The sequence below is a fragment of the Chiloscyllium punctatum genome, chromosome 2 (genome assembly GCF_047496795.1).
Source record: "Chiloscyllium punctatum isolate Juve2018m chromosome 2, sChiPun1.3, whole genome shotgun sequence".
Lineage (NCBI taxonomy): Eukaryota > Metazoa > Chordata > Chondrichthyes > Orectolobiformes > Hemiscylliidae > Chiloscyllium > Chiloscyllium punctatum.
The window spans coordinates 129164680-129191620 of NC_092740.1; the positions used below are offsets into that span (position 1 = coordinate 129164680).

The following is a 26941-nucleotide window of genomic DNA, read 5'->3' on the forward strand; positions in this document are numbered from 1 at the left end:
AATAGGGCTCGATCGGTAAGCCGTTGCTTCCGGGATTTTTATTCTTTTCGAAGGACTAGAGGGCCTTGGTCAGCTCATCCAAAGATAGCAGCTGATCTAGCCTCTCCCATGTTCTAAGACCTCCATGATAGAAGACAGGAACGAACTGGGAGGCCGCGCTGTTAGTTGGCTTCGAGTCATACAGACTGGCATAGAAGGATTTGCTGATCATCACGACGTCAGCCTGAGATGACGTTACCGAGCCATCTTCTTCCTTCAGGCTGCTGAGCATAGAGATCTCTTTGTGCACCTTTTGGAAGAAGAAACGGGAGCACGTCTCGTCCTGCTCCACGGAGCGGACCCTGGACCGGAAAATTATCTTGGAGGCAAAGAGCGAGGCTGGCTGGCCCTTCACCTCCTGGAGGTCCTCCGTGACATGGACCCCCCCCATCATCTGCAGCAGGAGCAGGTTCTGCATACTTTCCTGGAGTTGGACAGTTTTCTCCGCCTCCATCTCACCTCCTGAACACCTTTGAGGATGAAAAATCTCTTGACATTGTTTCCCACCAGTCCGCTGGAGACTTCTCACACTGACACCACTCCATCATTGACAGTCAGACTGAACACAGCCCTCACTGAAAGTCCATGTCCCTCTCACTGGAGTCACCTTGATACTACTCCCAATCTGGGTCATACCGACCTGGTACTCTCCCTCCCTGACAGTTACATTGACCCTTGACCCCAGATGCTGGAAACAACAACGGGCCAGGCAAGCCTCCATAGAGACATATCATGCTAATATTTCAAGTCCAGATCACTCTGTCCCCGCCCAGTTCCCTCCGTCACAAAGCCTTCAGCTTCCTCCTTATCGACCCACCCACTCCATGTCAGTCTTGCCCCGCCCAACCCGTTATTCCACTCAGACACGCGCACGCTCCCAAATACACCTTTGTCCCCGCCCAATTAAAGTCAGCCACTCTGACACCGCCCCCTTCCCGTCAGCCACTCTGACTGCGCCGTACCCGAACGGACACTCCGATCCCACCCAGTCGCCTGAACGCCACTCTGACCCGCCCCCTTCCCGTCAGCCACTCTTACTCCGCCGTAACCTAACGGACACTCCGATCCCACCCAATCGCCTGAACCCCGTCCCGACCCGCCCCCTTCCCGTCAGCCACTCTTACTCCGCCGTAACCTAACGGACTCTCCGATCCCACCAACTCGCTAGCATGCCATTATGACCCCGCCCCCTTCCCTGGCCCCTCCCAAAAGACGCTCTGATTCCGCCCGCTCCAAGACTGCCCACTTCTGACCCCGCTCTCAGTCACTCTGACTCCACCCACACGCAGTCGGTGTCCCCCGGGCCCACCCGTCCCTGCCAGTTATACTGACCACGCCCCTCCTTGCCCCGCCCTCTGACTCCACCCCTCCCAGTCAGTCACATGGATCACGCCCCCTCCCTGTCCGTCCCTCTGTCTCCTCCCCCTCCCTGTCAATCATATTGACCCCACCCCGCCGCCACGATATTTGCGATGTGGGCGGGTTTTGGTCGCCATGAGTTGGATATGAATCTTGGAGAAGGAAGTGAGTAATGTTGGTAATGTCTGTTTTGTTTGCCTGGGGGGGGTTATGGATTTGTAACTCCAGCAATAGGATCTGAGGCCTAGCAGCGCCCGCCCGCCCTCGCCCTTACCCATCGCACACTCCCCTTGCTGATCCTCCACTGTGCAGTCTCTGTTTGTTGCCCCGCCTCCAACACAATTCTTAATATTGGACAAATGACCCCAGTTACCTGACTAGTGATTTATAAAAATGTAGTAACGTTTTGCGTGTGTACTGTAGTACCCCAATGCATAAAGTCAAGGGTCTCATGTTTTTTTCATGTAATTATTAACTTCTGCTTTCAGATTTGTGTACAAATGCCACTGCCCCTTTCCATTCAGTCTTTTTTAAAATTAGTACGGTTTAGGTTGCCTTTCTATCCATCCTTCCCTGCACAATGCCACATTTGCGTTTCTTTGCAATTAATTTCGTCCGTCATTAAACTGCTGTATGTTACCCTGAAGCACACTTGTCTTCCTCACTCATTTACAACATTGATTTAGGTTATATTTTAGTTTGTCCCGTGTGGTAATTGAAAACATGGATGTTGGCAGTTTGATGTCACGTGTACTGAGATGAATTTCTGATCACACATCAACTATTTCCACTTGCAAATATTGCCTGGTTCCATCTGGTATCAACTGATTTGATGCTCGTCCATCCCTTTGTTTACCCCTAGACTCAAACTATTTCAATGCACATCCAGCTAGCTTCTCACATTTTACCTTGGAGATAGTGAGGAATACAGATACTGGAAAGTCAGAGTCAATAAAATTTGAAGCTGGATAAAAAGCAGCAATCCTTTATCAGGACTCCTGAGTTGTGGCGAAGGGTCCTGCCTGAAACATCGACTGTCCTGCACCTCTGATACTGCTTGACCTGCTGTGCTTTTTCTGGTTTCACGTTTTATCAACTCCCACATTCTATCCTCAAACAATGGAAATCATACAAAAAGCTCTGCTGCCTGTAGCCTAAATCACATCTGATTCACCCACATCACAGTAGTCACTGACCAATATTTGGGTGGCATTTGAGCAGTAGCTTAATTCTCATGCTTTATTTTGAAACTTCTTGATACTTTTGCCAATTTTTATCTCATCAACCTCCTCTAGCCCCACAACCCCTCAAGTATCTGTGCTCCTCTAATTATGGCCTCTTGAGCATCCCATATTTTAATTGTTTAACCGTTAGTGGTTGTCCCTTTGCTGTCTAGGTCCTAAACGTGGGAATTCCCTCCTTAGATGTCTGTCTGTCTCTCCTTTGATGTCAGATTTGTTTTATTATGTCCTTGTGAAGCATATTTCATTATGTTAGGTAAAGGCAAAGTTGCCATAGTCCTACTGGACCATGAGAGAGAGAACTGTTGGTAGTTTAATTTGAGATTACGACACCTCAGGCGAAGGGAGGTCCTTTATGGTAACCTCAGCCAGTACGGGAATTGAACTTGTGCTGTTAATGTTACTCTGCATCGCAAACCAGTTGTCCAACCAACTGAGCTACCCAGCCCACATTTTATCATGTTAAAGGTGATGTATTTTAGTTGGTGTAAAAGGCTGTTATATGTCTAGTATAGCAGTGGTGGACTGGTCTGATTCAATTCAAGTGGCTTGTATCACTTCTGAAGAGTTTCATTCTTTTCCAGTTATTGGAAGACAGGACAATTGATGACCAATGCCTCGAATCAATAAGACCATCATTTTGACCCTGCTAACTGTGATAAGTTTCATATTTCTGTTGTTTCAGCTGTATTATTATAAAGAGTACTTTTCATCAAAGGTAAGTATTGCATTGAGCATTTTAGTTATTATGGTGACAATGATTAAAATAATAGGAAAATTGCAAACACCAGATTTTTTTACACAGGAATTTTGTGAAATTTATTACTTCTAGCATAACTTACCCTGCCAAGGTTTAAAATGATTGCCTTTCTCCTGTTGCTCTTCAAAAGGCAATGGTGAGTTGCCTCCTTGAAACATTGATTGTAATGTGGTGTTAGGGAGGTAGTTCCAGAATTTTGACCGAATAGCAATATATTTTCAAGTCAATCTAGTGTGAGACTTGGAGGGGAATCTGGAGGTAGTAACATTCTAATGTGTATGTTGCCCTAGTTCTTCTAGGTGTTAGAAGTTTGTATGACAATATTGAAGTAAATAGGCAGGAATCTCAGAGCAAGTGCAGCATTCATTTCCCAGAATGTTTGTTTTAAATTTAGATTTTTTTTAAACTTTGTAATGCTATTTTTAATCTGAAGTTTTGATTCACTAAACCTTCATTCGATAGTGTACTGTGGTCTCAGCCAGCATCTACAGATTTAAACAGGTATCCTTAAGATACTGGACCAATCATAGCAACCCCCTGCTGCTCAACTGAGTTTAACTGATTAGACATGGATTAGGGATTGACCTGGAATATTTCTGGTATGAAGTGGTCAAACTATACCACAGTTTTAACAATTTAAGCTAGGTTTTAAAAATAACATTTATATTTCTAAATTTAAATTCAATGTCTTCCCAAGGATAAAAATTAATATTTTTAATCCTTCAATGCAATGGCAGATGGAGTCGAATAGTTTGCTGCCAACCCCAACGTAAAATAAATATTTTGTACCTGTTTACCAAGAAGTTAAAAATCTCTCAACACCAAGTTATAGTCCAACAAGTTAATTTGGAATCATTAGCTTTCGAAGTGCTGCTTCTTCATCAGGTGGTTTTAACTTTGTCACCCCCGTCCCAACAGTGGCACCTCCAAATCATGTCTATCAAGAAAGTAGTTGCTACTCAGACCATTATGTCAGAGGAGGAAGCTCTGTAACACAAAGGGTTCAAAATTGATGAAGAAATGTTGGATAGGCTACTATGAATGCTTAAAATTTACAATTTATCAGGACTAGATGAGATTTAAAGAAGATGGAGTGGAAATTACAGGTGCACTGGTCATAATCTTCCCATCTTGCCCAGACTCGAGAGCAGGAGAATTGCAAACATTGTGCCCACGTTCAATGCATATTGTGCCAATATGAGAAGCAGCATGCAGAAGTCTAAAAAGATACAGACGTTGGTGGACTGGATGGAAAATGAAGTTCAATGTGGAGAAGTGATATGTATTTTGATAAGAACATTGACCACCCATATCAAATAGAAGGTACAATAGTTAAATGAATTCAGGAGTAGAAGAACGTAGGTGTATATCTGCATAAATCATCAAAGGTGGTAGGATAGTTAGAGCAGTTAATAAAGCGCATTGTATCCTGGGCTTTATTAACAGAGGCATAAATAAAAAGAGCAAAGAAGTTATGCTGAACTTATATGAGATATGTGTTATACCTCAGCTGGAGTATAGTGTGTCATTCTGGCCATCACTCTACAGGAAGGATGTAAATACAACAGAGACATTTGTGTAAATCTCTTCTGCACTGTCTCCAGTGATGAGAAGTTTCAGTTAAGAGAACAGATTGGAGAGGTTGGGACTGGCTTCCATGGAGAGAAGAAGGCTAAATAGAAATTTGACAGAAGTTTTCAAAATCATAAGCAGTGAGGAAAGAGTAGACAGGAAGAAACTGTTCTTGCTCATAAAACAATTGAAAGCAAGAGGGCACAGATTTAAAGTGATTTGCAAGAGTAGCAAATATGATGTGGAAAAATATTCTCTCATGCAAGGAGTCATTCAAGTCAGGATTGCACTGATTGGATGTATAGTGGAGACAGGCTCAGTTGATGCATTCAAGAGGACATTAGATTATTATACAAATTGAAAATGTGCAAGGGTTTGTGGAAAAAGGCAGTAGAATGGCACAAAGTCTTAATTCTGATTGGATAGCTCATGCAGATACAATATGCTGAATGACCTCTGTGCTGTAACATTTCTGTGGTTCTGTCAAAGTTCATTGTTTGACAATTGGGCATGAAATACAGATGGGCTGACTACAAGTTGGCACACAGGATATGGTAATTGGGCAGTCCTGTTTTACATCTTTTCTTAAAATAAATATTGCATTTCTTAATTTGAATAATGGAATAATTCACTAATGCATACAGTGTTTCTTTAAATGCTTACTTTATGAATTAAAAAAAATCTTGTGCATTTGATGGCATATTGATTTCAGCGTATTTCTTTCTAACTGCTTGGTAATGCTAGGTTCTTTTGCACAATTATCATCTTGCCTTGGCATGAAGGGCAATCACCAAGAAGGTTACCCATGCTGGTCTGTCACCGTTGCTTTCAGATACCTGCCTTTTTGAATTGCAAGAGTACTTCAAGAATGGCTGATTTAAGCAATATGCATTTTGTGATTTATGTTCTGTCCAATATATAGGTGTCTAAAATGATAAACTTTAATTTTTGTTGTTAGTTTGTGTGCAACATACATGATCTTTTAAGTTCTGATTATTTATCAGATTCTGCTGACCATGTTAAGCAGTATGCCTGCTATGGTAGTCCTAAACCGTTCCGAGAGAAATTAAAATTTTTGCCTGACCCGCAGTGCTGGAAGCGAAATCAGTGCTCTTCTGCAAAGTCTGATAAATAGGTAAAATAAGTTGCTGCAGCTCTTTCTCTCACTAGGGGCTGCTTTTACATTAATGTGATTTCACAAGGAAAGTCAAATATTATACAATCCTTAAAAGTCCCTTTTTACATTTCAGAACCTGTGTACACAGAGCTCCAGATAAGTAAAAGTGTCAAAGGTTTTCTCAGTCCTATGTTTTTATAGGTTGTATTTCAGTGTGCTGTGCATAGATTAGCATTTACAAGGATTCTTTAAAACAAATTTTGTTGTCTTGGTTTGTTTTAGAATGGGTCATATGTTTCTGATTCCAAAGAAAGTTATTCCATGGAAGATAGTGTGCATTGGGTATGTATATTATTCACACTTCGTTACTCTTCTGTTTTGACGAGAAATTTGAGAAGAACTTGCAACTGTATCTGTGTCCATCGCATCTCTGATGTTTCATGTCCAATGAATGGTGTTAAGGTGTAGCTACTGTTATGTATAAAGAATTAGCATTTTGCATATAGCATGATCTAATAAACAGTAACTAAATTAATGACCAGTTTGTTTGATGAGGTAAGAATATTGGCTGGGACATGGAGAGCAACAATCTGATTATCTTCAGACAATGTCAAACTCTTTTCAAATTCACCTGATTTAACAACTTGTCTTCGCAGTAATGCCTCTGTATAGCACTGATGCATCAGTGCTGTGTTTTATATAGGCTGTTTGACGAAGAGGAAATGCAATGTAAATTGGTGAGAAGGATGTTGGAGAATGTGGTTCATGGTGATCGAGGAAAAGGAACATGCTGGTTGCAATACCACATGGATATTCTCTAGGAATTCAGCCCTCATGAGCACTGCTTATGAAATGTAGCTTATATCTGAGCATGATCACTAATGGAATTGTGAGGCATTCGTTTGGGGAATTGCAGAGAGGGTTTCTGAGATGTTTGTTTGCTGAGAATCATTTCACCATCTGCAAGTTCCCCTCCAAGTTGCAAACCATTTTGAATTAGAATTATTTTTCCAGTCCTCCACTGTTGCTGGACCAAAATCTAGGAACTACTTCATTGCAGCACAGTAACTGTCCCAACATCCCAAGCATTGCACTGGTTCACTGAGGCAGGTCACCACCATCACCTCAAGCAGTTAGGGATGAGCAATAAACTCTGGCCTAGCAAGTGACACTCGCATCCCTTGAACATATAATAATTTTAAAAATACTCCAGCTCAAGGACACAAAGGCACTTAAGCTAGCGCAGCCAGCATCAGTTCATTCAACTGAGGTAGGCATTCTAACCTGCGACTTCTACTTCTCAGTGTGGTTCAGTGAGTACACTTTGCACTGCTTTTCTTAATGTCATCTCTCTAAAGTGATACATTCCACTTTTGATCACACATCAATTCCTAGCTCCTGACTTGTGAGTTTGCCTATGAGAAGAGCGAGGCCAATTTTACTCAATGTGCCCTAATGAATAAAAGAATGAGCGATGATCACGTTGAAATATAAAATTCTGGAAGTTGCTGAAAGGCAGTTTCCCACAGCCAGAAAGTTGTGACAGCTGAGAGGAGGAGAACTGTCATTGTCCAAATGGAGCATTTCTAGGATTCTCTACCCTAGAGGACTGTGAACATTAAGTTGTGGACTTTACTCAAAATTGAAGCTGATAGAGTTTTGGATATTACAAAAAGCAAAGAATATGGTGTTGGGGTGAAAAACTGGAATTGATGCAAAGGGTCAACTATGATTTTCTTAATAGTGGAGCAGGTTAGAGGGGGTATATGTTCCTGGTCCTCGTTCTTAAATTCTACCAAAGAAATGGCAGAAAATTCCATTATTCAGTTATTCTTAAGTATAAAGGTGATGTATCTTTTGAATTTTTTTTGTCTTCCTCTTCTCCCCCTCTCCTATGTCAGCAAACCTTCGCACCACAAAAATACTTCTCTGACAAGTTGCTGTAGTGAGTTCGGATCCAGCCGAAACTTGCAAAGCAATATTTGTTTTCTGAATCGGCATAGAGTGGTGGTCAAGTATTCTGCAATTGTTTGGGGATTTCAGTGAAATTTGCTAGATGTTTCCAATATTCTTTTTTTTAGTAGGTTTATTGCCACAGTGAAATGGAAATAAATGATCTCTGAATGACCCGAGAGAACAGATCGGATTGTGCTGCGTTTGTTCTATGTCGTTTCATTTTCCATATCTGCAACCTAATTTAAGTGATTTATTGTTCCACTGTGTGAACAGAGGTGGCAAAGTTTCCTAATATGCAAATGTTTATAATTTAGTTTATGCTTTCACCACCCTTGAGCTCAATGCCCATCTACCAACAAACCTGGCACCAACATATACAATCTTCTGTAGTTCACTTGCAGTTTTTGATTCAATCTAAACACTTTTTTGACTACTCACTGTCCAGTCTGTAAAACACCTTGTGCTCATTCATTTGACTGAAACAATAATAATTGTATAAAGGATTGCGTATTCTTAGTAACTGGTTGGTGATTTGTTGTAATTTTGTTAATGCTGCTTGTATTTTTTCCTAGAAAGTGGTCAAAAAGTTTCTTGATTTGGCATCGATCCACAACATTCCTTTATATCTTATTGATCCACTGGTTTTGGGACGGATGAATGAGAATATTCAGAATGAAAATCCCGACAGTAGGTTGAATTGCAAGTATTTGTGTATTCCCAGAGGGTTCACCACGTTTGCATTATTGGACAAATTTTGGAAAAATGATGTAAGTGCCAACTTAATGTTATGGATGATGTAATGCTAAATGGAAGAGGCTAAAGTAGTTTGCTTTGTCCATTGTTTATTATCTGACTGTACATATGATAGACATTTTACATGTTTAAGTACAATGTTAACGTGACAGAGCTCTGAAGGATACAAAGGTAGTAGGAAAGAACTCAAACAAGGAATTAGAAAGGCTAAAAGGGGGGATGAGATGTCTTTTTGGTAAACAAGAGTAAGGAAAATGCTAATACATGTAGAAGGAGTATGTGGGTAGTGAGGAAAAGGGTGGTGCACTCGAGGACACAGGAGGGAATTTGAGTGAAGCTGGGAGAAGTGGGTGAGATCCTTAACAAATACTTTGTGTTGGCGTTCACAAACAAGAAGGACATGATGGATGGTGAGTCTTGCAAGTTCGGCTGAGTCAGAACTCACTACAGTAACTTGTCAGAGAAGTATTTTTGTGGTGCGAAGGTTTGCTGACATAGGAGAGGGAGAGAAGTGGAAGACAAAAAAATTCAAAAGATACATCATCTTTTATACTTGAGAATAACTGAATAATGAATTTTCTGCCATTTCTTTGGTAGAATTTAAGAACGAGGACCAGGAACATATACCCCCTCTAACCTGCTCCACTATCAAGAAAATCATGATTGACCCTTTGCATCAATTCCAGTTTTTCACCCCAACACCACATCCTTTACTTTTTGTAATATCCAAAACTCTATCAACTTCAGTTTTGAGTAATATTGATATGCTGGGGCATGTCAATATAGAAAAAAAGAGGAGGAAGTGTTGGATGTTTTAAAAAGCATTAAGCTGTACAATTTCCCAGGACATGATGGCTTCTATCTCAGAATGCTGAGGGAGCCAAGTAAGAAAATTGCTGAAGCTTTGTATGAAATGTTTGCATCCTCTTTAGCCACAGGAAAGATCCTCGAGGACTGGAGAATAGCTAATGTTGCTCCTTTTTTAAAAAAAATGGCTAAGTGCCTAATCTGGGAAATTACAGACCAGTGACTCTTATGTCAATCGTAGCAAAATTGAGTGAAGATTCTTAGGGATAGGATTTGGAAAAAATTTGGACTTGTTAGCCATAGATAACATAACTTTGTATGGGGGCGGTTATATCTAACAAACTTGATTGAGTTTTTTAAGGAAGTGGCAAAGGTGTTTGAGGGCAGGATGGTAGATATTGTCTGTATGGACTCTAGTAAGGTCTTAATGGCAAAAGCTGAAGTCACCTGGGATCCATGGTGAGCTGGTAAGATGGACACCGAACTGGCTTCATCATATAGGACAGTGATGTGGTGGAAGGGTGTTTATTTGACTGGACTTCTGTGACCAGTGGTGTTCAGTAGAGGTCAGTGTTGGGAGCCCAGTTGTTTGTAATATATACAAATGATTTAATGGCGAATGTAGGTGGCCTGGTTAATAAGCTTGTGGATGATGTAAAGATTGGGAGAATGGTGGGTAGTGAGGAGAATTGCCAGAGGATACAATAGGATTCAGATAGATTGGGGACTTGGCAGAGAAGTGACATATGGAGTTTAGTACAGACAAATGCAAAGTGATGTACTTTGGGAGATCTAACGCAGGGGATGGTCATTAGTAAATGACAGAACCGTAGTACCATTAATACTGTATACACAGGGATCTAAGCATACAGGTACACGGTTCTTTGAAATTCACAGCACAAGTGGATAAGATGGTCAAGAAGGCATATGGCGTGTTTGCCTTCATTAGTCAGGGCATAGAATTTAAAACTTGGCAGGTCATTTTGTGGCTGTCTAGAACTTTAGTGAGGCCACTTCTGTAATATTGTGTACATTTTCTAGTTGCCACATTACCAGAGGAGGTGGAGGCTTTGGAGGGGACACTAAAGTGGTTCATTACAATGCTGCCTGGTTTGGAGGGTATTCACTGTGAAGAGAGATTGGATGAATTTGGTTTGATTTCACTTGAATGTCAAAGGGTGAGTGGGTGACTTGATAGGATTTCAAAAAAATGATTACAGAACTGGCCAAATTGACAAGTCAGTGTCTTTCTCCCAGGATAGAAATATCAATTGCTAGGGTCCATAGGTTTGAGGCAAAAGCAGGTAAGTTTAAAGGACTTGTGACAGGCAGGTTTTTAACACAGCAAGTGGAAAGTGCCTAGAAGGTGATGGAGGTGAATACAATAGCAATATTTAAGAGGCATCTTGGCAGATACATGAATAGGCAGGGATTAGAGGGATATGGACTGCATAGAAACAAAAGGTTTTTATTTTGGAAAGGCATCATGTATCTGCTCAGTCTTGGTGGACCAAAGGGTCTGTCCTGGGCCACACTGTTCTTTGTCCTGTATGACCGGTGCCTTTTGGATTTTTAAAACTGACTTTGCTTAATTATTGCCATTAGGATTTTTTTTGTTGTTGAATGGAATTAAATTAAATGTGAAGTGCTGCATATTAGAAAGGCAAATCAGGGCAGGACTTATACACTTAATGGTAAGGTCCTGGGGAATGTTGCTGAACAAAGAGACCTTGGAGTGTAGGTTCATAATTCCTTGAAAGTAGTCACAGGTAGACAGGATAGTGAAGAAGGCATTTGGTATGCTTTCCTTTATTGGTCAGTGTATTGAGTACAGGAGTTGGGAGTTCATGTTGTGGCCGTACAGGACATTGATTAGACCACTTTTGGAATACTCCATTCAATTCTGATCTCGCTGCTATAGGACACATATTGTGAAACTTGAAAGTATTTGGAAAAGATTTACAACGATGTTGCTAGGGTTGGAGGGTTTGAACTAGAGGGAGAGGCTGAATGGGCTGGGGCATTTTTCCCTGGAGTATTGGAGACTGAAGAGTGACTGTATATTGGGGGGGGCATAGATAGGGTGAATAGCCAAGATCTTTTCCCCAGGGTGGGAGCATAGGTTTAAGGTGAGAGGGGAAAGATTTAAAAGCAACCTAAGGGGCAACTTTTTCATGCAGAAGATGGTTCATATATGGAATGAGCTGCCAGAGGAAGTAGTGGAGGCTGATACAATTACAACATTTTAAAAGGCATCTGGATGGGTATATGAATAGGAAGAGTTTAGAGGGATATGGGCCAACTGCTGACAAACGGGACTAGATTAATCTAGGATATCTGGTTGGCATGGACAAATTGGACCAAGGGGTCTGTTTCCATGCTGTATACCTCTGACTGTGTAGGACTTCTATTTTGAAACCCAAATAATTCTTCGAATGAAAACAAATCAAATCAGCATGTCCTTTATTGTAGAACTGGGCAATAATTCTTAATTAGCGTTATAGAATTCAACATCTGTTTACACTTCAGATTCTAACTGAGAATAGATTTAAATTTCAAAATTTAAAAAATTTTAATTTCTAATTTATCATTTTGAACATTTATGAAATAAGTTTGAGGGAAATATCTGTTTGTTCTGAACTGAGCTAGTTATCTGGTCTACATACAGCTGTTTGGCATCTCAAAATTTTCAGTTCATTTTGAAATGCTGCACTTTGGGATTCTGAAATGTGTTTTCTACATCTTAGCAATGTGCTGAAATGATTTCACTGGTTAATTTCAGAGGAAAAGAAAAGTTGAACTAGTTACATGTGTTCGTTATGGTCTGTTTTATATCTTGTACATGCTTCTGTTTAACCTTTGATTTGGAGATGCCAGTGTTGGATTGGGGTGCACGAAATTAAAAATCACACAACACCAGGTTATAGTCCCAACAGGTTTAATTGGAAGCACACTAGCTTTCGGAGCGACGCTCCTTCATCAGGTGATTATGTAGAAACTTGATGTCTGTGTCGATATGTGCAATCCTCTTGGAGATCCTCTCCACAATCACCTGATGAAGGAGCGTCGCTCCGAAAGCTAGTGTGCTTCCAATTAAACCTGTTGGACTATAACCTGGTGTTGTGTGATTTTTAACTCTGTTTAATCTTGTTCATTAAAAGTCAGGTTTACGTCAGCTACAAAGCCATTTGGTTAACACTAATCCTAATGCATGATGCCAGTTGTTTCAAAGGATGAAGAGAAATCTCTTGCACCAGTTTTGACCATATCAAACCAAATGATGTTTAAATATTGAGAAGAGGCTAACTTCAGATTTTATATGCTTTCATTTTCCCAAAAATATTTTTTTCAATTCACCAAAGGTGTTTCTGAAGAAAGAAGCTGAAGAGGAGGGTTTTCAATGGATGGAGTTGAGTGGTAAAGATCCACGACTAGCTGGAATGGGTGATCTCTCTGGTACAGAAATTCCATTGCACTGCATCTTTAAGCTACAGAATCATGCCATCCACTTGGTGGTATTTTATGAAAGGAGTGGCCATTTCCTATGGCATGGGCAACTGCGGCTCAAGCAAAATATGGATAAAAATTTTGTCCATTTCCGCAAGCTACATTTTGGACGTTACCCTGGAGCCTATAGCAAGTAAGTGCAAACGAGCTGGTCTGAGATCTGATATAGGTGTGCTGCTGGTTGAAGTCAAGATCTGCTGATAACAACATTTCAGCTTGATGTCTGGAGTTACTTCTTTTCTTCTTTATTCCAAGAGAAAGGACTTCTACTTGGACAGTGAATTTCAGAACCTCAGGATATCCCAAAGTGTTTCGCTGCCAACGAACTACTTTCTGAAATGTCAGTTGAGAGTCTCACTTGAAAGCATTTTTGGATATGTTTAATTAAGTCCCAAAGTTAGTAATTTGGTTAATTATGCAAAAAGTTGTGGACAAAAGATAGTGGCAAACGCATGTGGACATAGTTTTGGAACTCAGCTTCTATGAGATGAGATAGAAAAGTGACTCCAAGTAACCTAATGTGTTGTTCCATCTTTATTTGGACTGTACATTCGAGTCCTAGAGAGGTACAGCACAGAAACAGACCCTTTGGTCCAACCTGTCCATACCGACCAGATATCCCAACCCAATCTAGTCCGACCTGCCAGCACCTGGCCCATATCCCTCCAAACCCTTCCTATCCATATACTCGTCCAAATGCTTTTTAAATGTTGCAATTGTACCAGCCTCCATCACTTCCTCTGGCAGCTCATTCTGCACACATACCACCCTCTGCGTGAAAAATTGACCCCTTAGATCTCTTTTTACATCTTTCCCCTCTCACCCTAAACCTACACCCTCTAGTTCTGGACTCCCTGACCACAGGGAAAATACTTTGTTTATTTATCCTATCCACACCCCTCATGATTTTGTTAACCTCTACAAAGTCACCCCTCTGCCGCCTCCGCACCACGGAAAATAGCCCCAGCCTATTCAGCCTCTCTCTATAGCTCAAGAAATCCAACCCTGGCAACATTCTTTGTAAATCTTTTCTGAACCCTTTCAAGTTTCACAAATCTTTCTGATAGAAAGGAGACCAGAATTGCACGCAATAAGACAACAGAGGCCTAACTCAATATTCTGACCAATAAATGAAAGCATACCAAATAACTTCTTCACTATCCTATCTACCTGCGACTCCACTTTCAAGGAGCTGTCACTCTCTCTGTTTCTCTTTCTCTCTCTTTCTTTTGTCTCTCTCTTTTGTGTCTCTCTCTCTCTTTTCTCTCTCTCTCTCTCTCTCTCTCTGAGAAATTTCTACACTCACCTTGTGAATCTTGCAGAGATGTCCTGAAGTATATTAGAGGTGAGATCAGTAGATATTTGAACTGTCGAGGAAACAAAATATATGTGGACCGGTCAAGGAAAGTGGAATTTAATTTGAGGATTAGCTTTGATTTTATTACGTTGAAAAGCAGAGTTATGGAGCTGCTCTCATTTCTTCTGTTCGTCATTAAATGTACTCCAAACTGATTGGACTTGGACTTTAACTTTAACTTTCTCAATTTAAAAAAAAAATGTATTAGATTGGAAACTGTAGCATTTACGTATTTTTGGAATGAATTACATTTTGGGATCAACAAATGTGTAATGACTAACTTTGATTTGTCAGCAGCAGGGTACTATTAAAGCTATTTCACTGCCGTGTTATATATAATTTTAAGCAGTTCTGAACAGTTAGAAAGATGGTACTTCTTTGCTAATTACCATCAGTTCTTTCCCTGTCTTGGAGAGTCCATAGTGAAACTGCACATTACCACAAAAATACTTTGCAAATATGTATTTGTAGAGGTCCTTTAATAAATTCACATAGAATTAGTGATGCAGGACACTATTAGCCAAGGAAGTCCCACAATTAAGCATGTTTGTAGCTTGTCATTGCCCAAAGATGTAATTGTGTAATGTATTCTCAGTTGATAAAGTGACTATTATTAGATACTGTCTCTTGCCTTATTTAATGCTGTAATGCAATACTCAAACAGCTGTGAACAGGGGAAAGAGAAGGGTCAATTTATGAATTTAATTTGCAAACTTTTTTTGTGCTATTACAGACCTAATCTACACCTGGCTTCAATTGATGGACTACAAATCCAAGTTCCTAAGCAAATAGCCAACTTTCTAGAAGAGGTTTCACAATCTAGGTTTGTTGAATGCAGATACAAGGAAGCAAGAATGTTTTATCAGGTTAGTTTGTGTGCCAATTCATTCTCAATAGTTTGGCCAAGTCTTGTTGTCACAAAAAGCCATAGCATGTATTATATTGTAAACCTTTTACATTGAGTAACTTTCTGTTGTAGGTCAAAATATTCCCTAGTTTTGATGATTTGGATGCACAGTTTTAAGATGTAGGTGATAAAAGGTGGGGCTAGGAAAAGGAATGGATTTTAACCTAATGCACCTTGCTAATTTTTGGATAGGATTTTTCACAGTTGAGTTAAATATGTAGCAAAGTCAAAGGGACGAGGAGAAAAAAGTAATTTGTGTACACTGAAATGGAAAATAAAATCTAAACGTCAACTGACATAAATTGAAGAAGAAAAATCATTGCTGAATACTATCTGGACTACAGCGACTTAAAATAAGGATTTATAGGTATTTTTCAGTATTGCTGAAAAAAACATTGTGTTAAAGCTTTTAGTATTGCACTTATCAAGACATTTGCTAGACTACCAGTGTAAAAAGGAACAGTATTTTGTACTGAGAAGAGAGTGCTGATTAATTGGCGAGTGGACTTTGTTGAGGACGTTGACATTAAGAATGCACCAGTTAGATGTTGACAGACAGTTAACTGCTAAGCTTTGTTTAAATAAAACCAGACATGTTGACTCTAATTGGTCAAGGTATCATAGAGTCAGAGAGATGTACAGCATGGAAACAGACCCTTTGGTCCAACCCGTCCACGCCGACCTGCCAGCACCTGGCCCATATCCCTTCAAACCCTTCCTATTCATATAACAATCTAAATGCCTCTTAAATATGCAATTGTACCAGCCTCCACCACATCCTTTTGGCAGCTCATTCCATACACGTACCACCCTCTGCGTGAAAAAGTTGCCCCTTGGGTCTCTTTTATATCTTTCCCCTCTCATCCTAAACCTATGCCCTCTAGTTCTGGACTCCCCAACCCCAGGGAAAAACCTTTGTCTATTTATCCTATCCATGCCCCTCATAATTTTTTAAACCTCTACAAGGTCACCCCTCAGCCTCTGATGCTCCAGGAATACAGCCCCAGCATTCTGTAGCTCAGATCCTCCAACCTTGGCAACATCCTTGTAAATCATTTCTGAACCCTTTCAAGTTTCACAACATCTTTCCGATAGGAAGGAGACCAGGATTGCACGCAATATTCCAACAGCCGCAACATGACCTCCTCGCTCCTGTCATCAATACTCTGACCAATAAATGAAAGCATACCAAACGCCGCCTTTACTATCCTACCTACCTGCAACTCCACTTTCAAGGAGCTATGAACCTGCACTCCAAGGTCTCTTTGTTCAGCAACACTCCCTAGGACCTTACCATTAAGTGTATAAGTCCTGCCAAGATTTGCTTTCCCAAAATGCAGCACCTCGCATTTATCTGAATTAAACTCCATCTGCCACTTCTCAGCCCATTGGCCCATCTGGTCCAGATCCTGTTGTAATCTGAGGTAACCCTCTTCGCTGTCCACTACACCTCCAGTTTTGGTATCATCTTGGGGAATTAATCAGTGAATGGTTATTGTCAATTTTATTAAATTGGAACAGGTAGGGTGTGTTTAAATGTTCTTTCTGTTTGCAACTTAAGACCAATTTGACATTTAACAGGCTCAGTTTGGCGCACTTGTGCGTAATGCAAGCTATATATGAATATACAGAATATGCGCACAATCTGTTTCATATTAACAGAATAGGTGACAGTCATTCTCTGGTTCATTTCTCAGGTCAATCATAGTTAACTTTCCTTGTTTAAAGTTTGAGAGAGATTGACAGTTTATTGTCAGTCATCACCTAACTGCATGTTGGATGCATCCACCGACGAGCACTACTGCCCTTATGGTATAAAATGTTATTCCCCTTTATGTTGGTATTCCTGCATATCTCCTGGTGATTGCAAGACAGAAGGCTTCAATAAAATGTGTCTTTGCACAATGCTTCACTTCTTCTATTAGGCTGCTATATTTTCTGTTCAATGTATTCAGAGTTTGGAATGGTAAATCAAATTTACTTTTGTGATGTATTTAATTGAGGTCTTTATAAGATTTATTGTGAACGTTTGAGGGAAAGCAATTAGTATTTTGAGATTAAATAACTTTGAAGCACAAAAGCTGTTCGTAATTTGGAAAGAAGGGTCAAAGAGTCAAAGGTACAATTTACCCAAATTAATACAGAAAAACCCATAAAAATGGCTTGATGGAAATCCTGTCCAACAGTTCTTACAAACCGAACACATTTACAGTCACTTCCTAATTGTATACTTGATTTGTATGTTTTTGTACAACTACACACAGTGTATAGCTAATGTTTCTGTGGGCAGTATGTCTTGTCCAAGTACATATAGCTTCAGATTTATTCTGTAATAGCTCGCTTTCAGCTTTATTTGTATGCTGCCAGTTTGCACATCATGTAATTTTGTCCCATCTCAGGTTGCTATGTCTTGTTTGGATTGGAAGGATTTCAGCTAATATTAACATACTGTATCAAGGTGGTTTTTAAATCTGTCTACGTTAGCAAGGGTGTATCTATTTTTAAAAGTGGGTGCTTTGTGTTCTCTGTTTTATATCCCATGTAAGACTGTTTGGTTGTTTTTGTTTGTTTTGTTATAGGTGTACCCTGAGGACACATCACAAGATGCTATGGAATTTAAAAAAAAGGCAAAGGATTTGCTTCACCTGGCTGCCAAGACTTTGAATGGAGAGGAAGTGCCATTCTGGCTCAGCAGTGGAACATGCCTAGGTAAAGTACCATGCCTACATAGCTTTTTGAAAAGGTACTAAGATTTGTTTTGGGAAGCATTCTGTAACAAATAGTATAACTGATGAAATAAGGTGAAAAAGAGGTGTGGGAGTATTAAAGTTTCCCCCATATCCCTGAACATAAGCAATCCCTTGCCATTTATGGAACGGGAGGACTAAATTGATGTACAGCAATTAAATAGATATAATACTTTGGGTGGAAATTGCCACTGTAAGGGAGATTAAAGAAGTTGGAAAGAATCTGGAGTTAGTAGAATGACTCCGGAATGACCAATAATCTGAGCTGGATAGAAATGCGTTCAGTTAGAAAGTTTGTGTACATCAGTAATTAATTGTATTAAGGATTAATTAAAAGCCTTTGATTTCTTGGAGTTCAAAACAAGAACCACATTTGGAAAAGGAATGATGGGAAAGAGACGCTGTAAAGTTGCAAGATATGTGATGTGAATACAACTAGAATATTTGATTTGAAATTACAGGGTCAAACCAAGGATGCAGATTTAAAAGCAACCAGCAATAATTAAGACTCTTCCAACATTTAAAAGAATCCCCAACAGACATGCATCCCCTGTCACTTCCCTTCCTTTGCTGAGCACTGACTATAAAGGGTAGACCCTCTATAAGAATGGTTATGGTCAAGTTGATATTGACTTATTTTTGAAAGAGTTGAAACCAGGCCAGAAATAAGGCTGGTAGTTCCAGAGCATTGCTTCTTTTTGCAGTTGGGGAAGTAAGCAAAGTTGAAGGTATGTGAGAGAATGGATAAATATTTAGTTTTATCTGAGCTTTGAGGATTTATGCTTATTTATGCAAGGATCAAATGGTTGAGTCAGTATAGTTTATTGAAAGAGTGAGCATTGATGAGTCAAATGCTTCTAATTTTGTAATTCTTTTCAAATAGAAAATTTGCATGTTATAGAGCCTTTTATGACCTCAGGATATCTCTAAGCACTTCACAGCCAATTATGTAATTTCTGAAGTTTGTCACTGTTTTAATGTAGGGATTTGAGCAAGTGAAATATTTGTGATAGGATAGAAAATTGGTTGGACTACTGATAAGCAGCAGACTAAAAGACTCTGTAGAAAAGGACAGTTTAGAAGAATGGAAGGAGGTTGGGAAAGACGACAACATGGTACTGAATTGCAGGCTGTATTTTGAGTGGAACTAGAGGTGTTTTTTTTCACCATTGGTGTGATAAGAGAAATGTTGAGTTAGTTCTATTTTTCCACTTTCAAAAGCAAACTGACAAATTTTCAGCCAGACGAACTTTGTAAAGTGATGGTGAGAATAGAAACAGTTGCAGCTGAACTGTTGACATGTCTGAATACATGGCTTTTTGCCTTTGTTGCAAGTATTTTGGAGTTTAGTGGAGTAAGCTTTCTAAAATCAATGTTGCCCTAAATTCTCACTTTTGATTTTTCTAGGATGGTTCAGACAATGCAATATCATTCCATACAGTAAAGATGTGGACTTGGGAATATTCATAAAGGATTATAAAGTTGATATTATCACAGCATTCCAGAGGGCAGGACTGCCACTGAAACATAAGTTTGGTAAAGTGAGTCAACTGCATAATTTTCTGTTAGCATTAATCATTACATTTCTTAGATAATTGAACCCTCTGTGTAATAATTAAATGCTCTATATTTTTGGAATCAATTTCTTTCACAATTAAGAACTTGAAGATTAAAAACTACATAATTGTTTCAAGTCTCAAGTAAAATTAGTTCTTAAAAATAGTCTCAAAGCTTGTGAATGATGGCAATTAGCTCAATTCCACCAATTGTTATAAACTATGATAAAGCAATTTCGTTACTTATAAAACATCAATTCAACAAATGTCAGCTACTATATAATGAAGCAGTTCTTCAGCTGCACGTGTTGTTTCCTCATACACCAGCAAATGTTATTTTTCTGGTATTTTAAATATTAATAACAAGATAATTTGGAGGAAAAAGTGAATTTACCTGTTGAAGTGCTTACAAGACGTTTCTGCAGTGCGTACCTGATTTTGTGAATCCTAATGCTTGAGTTCTGCTGTGAACCCAACGATCAAATTATTTTACTTGGCTCTTACACATTTTGTTTCTATTTGCATGCTGTATGTTTGAGTGAGATGAATCATGAGAGTTTTAAAATTTCATCCCTTTTCTGGATATATGTTGCTCCAACCCTAAAAGCCCAATAATAATTGCGCAGCAGAATCAGCAACAAAAAATATATTTTAACAATGTTAATAGTTAGAATTATTGATGGCATGTTTTTAAAGATGTTTGAGACAAAACTTTAATTTTATGCCAATGTAATAATGCTCCTGCTTTTAATCCCAATTTTATCAAACCATTGAGGTGTACATTAACTCAGTCTGACCTTTTTTTTTTATTTCCTTTTTTTTCCAGGAAGATGACAGCCTGGAGCTTTCTTTTCAGGCAGCAGATGTGAAATTAGATATATTCTTTTTCTATGAAGAGGATGATTACGTGTGGAACGGAGGAACCCAGGCGAAAACCGGCAAAAAATTCAAGTATGTTGATTAACAGCATTTATTTTCTTCAACTTGTGGTCAACATTCATCCCCTTTTTTATTTTCCATCAATGTGTGGATTGAATTTTCATTCAGTGCACCAATAGCAAAGTGATTTGCAGGTATTGGAGCAGGCTCGAGGGACCAAACAGCCTACTGCCTACTCCTCCTCATTTGTGTGTCCAATGTTAGTGAAAACAAAAATCTGCACATAATACTTTAAAGAAATCACCATAAGTATGGAAGAAGAATAAATACCAACCCCTGTTCACGAATTACTCTGCCGACTTACTGAGTTAAATTTTAAATCCACCATGAAGGCATTTGGTTGCATTAACTCATACACTCCAATGATGTTGCTGACTCTTAATTCTTTAAACTTAGCTCCATCTTGCTACCTCGCCCAGCCCTCCTATTTACCGCTTACTTCACTCTTTCCCCTGCCCCGATACGTTGTGAAATAATGTCGGTTCATCATTGTTCCTGATTTCACAGTTCACCAAAAGGAAGGACAGAAAAGCACAGATTTCATATGTAATGGCAGCATGTATGTTGCACATTGTTGTACATGTGTGTTGCACTGATTCTCTGCATGCACAACTCATCCTGATTTCTATAGTATGTATAATTTTTGATTTTTGTTTCCAAAGGGGATCAGGGTAATTTTTTTACTGTTTTCTTTACTATGCAGTGCTTATGGGTCTCTTCTGATTTGGGTGTGGATCAAGAACAACAGTACCCTAATCATTTCTGAGTCAGAGTGCTGGAGAAACTCAGCAGGTCTGGCAGCATCTGTTGAGAAAGTGTTAAAGTTTGTGTCCAGTATGATCATTCTTCAGAACTGGAGTGAGTTTCTCTAGCACGTTGTTTGTGTTTCAGATTTCCAACATCTGCAGTATCTAGCTTTTACAGACTGGCTGACTGAGGTCATGTGGGAGGGCATCCTTAAAAGTAACATCAGAACTGTTCGATGTGCATCATGTTTAATAGTTTTCTTTCATCCAACATTAATGGGGCAGTTAGTGGTTGTCCCACCATAATAAACATCAGTTCATCAATTATTTTCAGTTTTTAAAAAATCCAAAGATTAAGCAGTAATCTGTTGGTGTGCCTCATAAATAGTGTCATGATTACAAATTACTTTTTTTTAGTTTCATAATAAACTTTTTAAAACCCAACTTCCAAGTGAATAATTGTTTTCTAATTTACTCCCCTTTTTTGTTTTATACTAGAAACCTTAAACAATATCTTTTAGTCAAAACTGACTTCAAGAATCATTAATATTACAGGAGTAACTATTTCTTATCCTCATTTTGTGTATGGCTTGTTTGTGAAAACGGTCTCCAGATCATATCCACTTTGATATCCACCCTATTGTGCATCTATTGAATAGGAAGAAAAAGTGTCTGCAGATGCTGCCTTTTAGTTGCATATTTATGGAACTGTAGCAGTTTGTGCCCTTGTGAAATAATACATAAGCTGACTGAAAAATAAATTGTTTTACTGCTTTATGTAAATTAAAATTGCTTTCAACTTAAAATTGATCACATTTTGAATTATTCCTACGAACTGCAGATTTTTTTAATGATGTTTTGCAAAAAGCCACACATTTGGTTTTTTTTTCTCAAATGTTGATTTCCATTAATACTCTTCTACATTTTGTTATTTTACTTTTCAAGTTTCAAACACTTGAAATGTTTATCTTAATGTGTAAAGCACAAGTACCATTCACCTGGCTAAATATTCAGTCCTTGCCATGCCAGTTTGCATAAACTCAGCATGAGCAACAATTCTGTCCAGTTTTCCTGTGGTTGAGACCAGCTTCACTGCGGTTGAACTATTTCTGTTGGAGCAAATTACTGCAGACACTGGAATCTGTCCTGAAACCAAAACGTGCTAGAAATCTCAGCAGGTAGGCAGCATCTGTGGAGAGAGAGCAAGCTAATGCTTTGAGTCTAGATGACTCTTTTTCAGAATTTACCCTGAAACTGAGAGAAAATATGGCCAAGTGTTCCATTCAAAGCATATAGTTTACATCAGTAACAAGACATCTCTTTAGCACCTTAATGGTTGACCAAAACTTTTTGTTTTGCTTCACAGGAGGCTTATCAGACACATTTTGACACTAAGATGCATAAGTAGAAATTAGGACAGGTGACCATAAACATTCAAAGTTCTTAGGAGTATCTCAAAGACAGATGAAGCAGTTAATGAAAGGAATTCCAGTGCTGAGAGCCCAAGCATTTGAAGGCTAGCCTGCCAAAAGTGAAACAAAAGAAATGGAGGGACACAGGAGACATGAATTGAAAGAACACTGGCTTCTCCGAGAGGGTTGAGTGTAAGAAATAGCTGGAGTAGGCAGTTATACCCTTTCAATTTGTATGAGTGGAAGGAGATTGCAAAATAAATGGTTAGTATGCAGGTCTGTCAAAATGATTGATTCACAGAAACTAGAGTCTTGTATTTTCTTATTAATGAGAAAGTTGCTTTTAAGAAGTTAATGTAACTAAATGGTGATTTTTATCATAGCTTTGGCAGTATCCAACCGCATATGAAGCACAAAATGCTGGAAATACTTACGTTCTGATAGCATCTGTTGATGGAGAATCTGATCTAATTTTCAGAGCTACGACCTTTCATTAGACCTGTGAAAAGTTAGTGATTATAATGGGCTTTGAGAAAGTGAAAGGACAAGGATAGGAAAAAGAACAAAAGAGATTTGGTGAATTGAATTGAAAAGGAATGGCAATAGGACAAAAACAAAACAAAAGATGTGGCCACAGGTGGTGTAAATATTAGGATCCTGAATCGCTGCAGTCCAAAAGCAAAATAAAAGAATTAACAGGGCAAATCAAACCAAAAAACATGAAACAAAGTAGGAACTGAGATTGTGGCTAAACTTCTTGAACTCAATATTAAGTCCAGAAAGTGTTAAAAGTGCATGGTCCAAAGAGTTGCTGTTCCTCAAGGTTCATTAGAGTGCTGCAGAAGGCCAGAAACAAGCATAGTGAAACTATGTGGAGAATTCAAGTGTCAGGCAGCTCAATGTTTGAGATTGCTCTTGTGTACTGAATGATGGTATTCCACAAAGCATCAACCAGTTTGTATATTTGTTAATTTTTATGGTTTTGCATTAACATCCTACTGGTATTGTCTGTTTATTCTTATTATCAAATTGTTTTTTGCAGATACATATTTCCTAAATTTACCTTGTGCTGGACTGAATTTCTGGAGCTGAAAGTGCAAGTCCCCTGTAAAACACTCCTATATGTGGAGGCAAACTATGGCAAGAACTGGGCAATCCCTATAAGCAATTGGGATTGGAAAAGTTCACCAGCTAATGTGCAAGAAAATGGAATTTGGCCTATCCAGGACTGGGATGAAGTCATCCAAATACATTGAGCATGGCTTATAAATGAATGGATTGATGATCGGAGGCTTGATGTTATACAAACTTAACTGTACGGAAAAAGGCAGTCCAATTATAATCCCTTCTCCTAAAACAATTGCTGAATGCTTGTCACAGTACCTGAAACTGAGCAGGTCAATGACGTCAACTGCTGTTATTGGTGTTTAAAGATTTTCCTTTGATTTGTAAAATGAGTTCTTCTTCATAGAAAGACTATTTGGAAACCAGAACTGAACAGACATTTTAAAGATTACATTAACTGAGCCTTAAGTTTCACAACTGGAATAACATTCTAACCGTAAAAGTAGTAGTTTAGAATAATTTTGTTAATATTGTGCTAAAGAATGCTATTTTATTCAGATCAAAATGTTAACTTATTCATATTTTAAATTATGTACTTCATGCATGGAATTCTACATTTAACGTAATGTTTTGGAAAGAACCCAGGCAGCTGCTGGGCACAGATGCTCTGTAAAAGGTTGCTGGAAAGCCTTATGCAAAAATACGTGGTGCTGTAGTGTGTACTATTCCAGGAAAGAGCTGATCCAGCCAGGAAAGTTTGTTTTCAAAACAAATGCACCTTTTCCCTTTTTCATTAATATGATCCTTTTACTCCACTTCCTGATTTATGCATTGTCTTGGTTACTGAGCAAATGTCTCCATGGAGATGTCATTCTAATGTAAATTAGTATGTAAATATAAATGTAGCAAAGTACAAGCTGTGATTTGGACTCTGAGGGAATTACTTTCTTATGGGTTTGAAATTAATCTATCTGCTATATATATATAAAAAACTTGGCTGGGACATTGATGCAAGCTTGTGAGACACCTCTCTTATAATGGAGTCCCATTTTATCAACCCAAACAAATCCCAAGGTGTTTCCCTAATGACTCGGAGCGCTCCCAACCAAATACAAGTTCCACCTGCACACAGTTAAAGTGAAAACCCCAACATGATGATTTTTCTGAACCAGTGCTGAGTGACATTGGATAGTGATGCTACAATAAACGTTAAAAATCAGTCACACCACCCATTTGTCTTTAATGCATTAGCACCAAAATGGTGAATGTTTATTTCTTAAACTGTGCTGTGACAGGTTGATTTTAGCTCTGCTGAGTTAACTGTCCACGGCCTGCAAAGCAGGAGAAAGTAGATGCAATTCGTTTGTGTATCCAGGTGAGGTGGTCTGTCAGGTCAGCTTACAAAATCTTTTTCATTTCCGTGACCATTTGTAAGGGACAGTATGAGTTAAGTAACTGAGACATCAGTTTGTCTTTAAGATGCTATCCCATTTTTAGAGGAACAAACGATATTAAATATGTTGAAGTGTCAGTGAAACAGAATCATGTTTGTTTTGCAGTGAAGGCTGCAAATCATTCTGACCCTTGAAAGTTCTTGCTGTGAAATTTGTACTTTGTTTACATGTTGAAGATGTATTTTGCTACTTTTACTGAATTTTTGGAATAATAATACTTTATAGTTTCACCAAACAATAATGTCCTGTATTTGGAATAATTGTTGTTTGAATGCAAGATGAATAACAAAAGTTTAGAAAAACAATGATGTGCCAAAATTTGATACAGATTGTGAGTGACAAGTGTGAGGTTTCTGATTTAAACAAAAATTGCCAAACTGTAAGGGTTATTATTTTAAAAGTCAAACATTTAAGATTTGGATGAGAAAGAAAACAGGGAAACGGCCGCCCATCACGTTAAAGGGCCTTTACTCCACCAGCACAACCTTGCACTTTTTCTTATCTCTCTCTCTCTCTCTCTCTCTCTCTCTCTCTCTCTCTCTCTCTCTCTCTCTCTCTCGTGTGCGTTGAATGTTGCAATGTAAGTTCACATGAAACTAACTAGTTTAATAATTTAAGCTTAACTGGAAGTTTTTGCAATGGCATTGAATTGGCATGCTTTTGCATCTTATTGTTACCTTCATGGACTGAATGTGAAATGAATGATGTTGCTGCCTGTCAGTAGTTTGTGATCTATTTTACACTACAGTTATTTTGGTTTGGATAGATTTGAAATATTTATCCAGTCAACTGGAGACTTCCCTTATCATTTAAAGTAAGGTACAGAAAACAAGATTGTACTGAATATAATGTATCCAGATCATGTTTTTTGAATGGGTGTGCACTCAGAACCTGCAAGTGTTAAACTCCCCGCTGTTTTCAGTACAGGATCACCTGGGTATGTATTCTGGATTAAGTCTCTTATCATTGTAGCTTGTAAATAGCCCACTTTATCAAACAATGCTTTCTCTTTCAGCACGCTAGAACAATGGCAACTTCTGGTGATGCCCTATTTGTGAAGCAGCATTTTGCTGATAGTGCAAAATTCTACATAACTCTATTGATATGTAGCACCAATGTCTGCATATATTTCTTAGGAAATTATATTTTAAAAGCAACTTTTTTAGTGCTTGTGGCATTGCATTTATTGTGCTCTGTTGAGAACCTATGATAAAAATTGTACTGGACTCATGAAATCTCAACTTTTAGCATGTTTAGTAAGTTTGTCTAACATTTTGCATATTTCAAAATGTATGTTTCAAGAATAAATTGTAACTTGTTACCTTTGTCACTTTTATTAACCAAGCATTGGGAATAGTCTGTGTGGGTAACTAAATAATGTAATATATTGCTTTCTCTGTCCACCTTGGTTTTGATCTAGTGGTGAAGTGGGAGCGAGTATTTTTAGTCATGAAACAGTCCTCAAATGAAGTGACGTGTACATTGCTGCCCTATCAGGGTGAATTAAGCTTGCTTGCCAAGGTATCTAAAACAGCAAACATGGAGATCATTGTATACAATATTCTCTGTTTTGCAGTTTGCTTATCACAATATATAGAACTTTAATTTTACCTTTTGCATGAGAAGGATGAATACATTTATCTTAAA

General features: G+C 38.7%; 1 protein-coding gene across 3 annotated transcripts; it reads left to right on the forward strand.

Annotated features, from left to right (window-relative positions):
• Positions 1 to 1114: 1114 nt before the first annotated feature.
• Positions 1115 to 26615, forward strand: fktn (fukutin). 3 transcript variants are annotated; one of them, XM_072588797.1, is made up of 11 exons: positions 1115 to 1563; positions 3224 to 3357; positions 6371 to 6430; positions 8617 to 8811; positions 12967 to 13244; positions 15202 to 15334; positions 17955 to 18084; positions 19530 to 19663; positions 20505 to 20629; positions 21321 to 21475; positions 23818 to 24002. In XM_072588797.1, the coding sequence occupies exons 2-11, from the start codon at positions 3253 to 3255 to the stop codon at positions 23865 to 23867; spliced, it is 1365 nt and encodes a 454-aa protein (XP_072444898.1). In that variant the 5' UTR covers positions 1115 to 1563; positions 3224 to 3252; the 3' UTR covers positions 23868 to 24002. The 3 variants fall into 3 exon arrangements, with proteins under 3 accessions (XP_072444898.1, XP_072444888.1, XP_072444907.1); XM_072588787.1 differs by lacking the exon at positions 21321 to 21475 and having other exon boundaries at positions 1131 to 1563; positions 23818 to 26615; XM_072588806.1 differs by lacking the exons at positions 3224 to 3357; positions 21321 to 21475 and having other exon boundaries at positions 1135 to 1563; positions 23818 to 26615.
• Positions 26616 to 26941: the final 326 nt, after the last annotated feature.

Bases quoted from the DNA above. Each gene is read 5' to 3' on its own strand.
- fktn (XM_072588787.1), top strand. From the start codon at position 3,253: ATGCCTCGAATCAATAAGACCATCATTTTGACCCTGCTAACTGTGATA. The intron at 15,335-17,954 runs GTTAGTTTGTGT...GTTTTGTTATAG, and splicing joins AAGCAAGAATGTTTTATCAG to GTGTACCCTGAGGACACATC. The intron at 19,664-20,504 runs GTGAGTCAACTG...TTTTTTTTCCAG, and splicing joins TGAAACATAAGTTTGGTAAA to GAAGATGACAGCCTGGAGCT.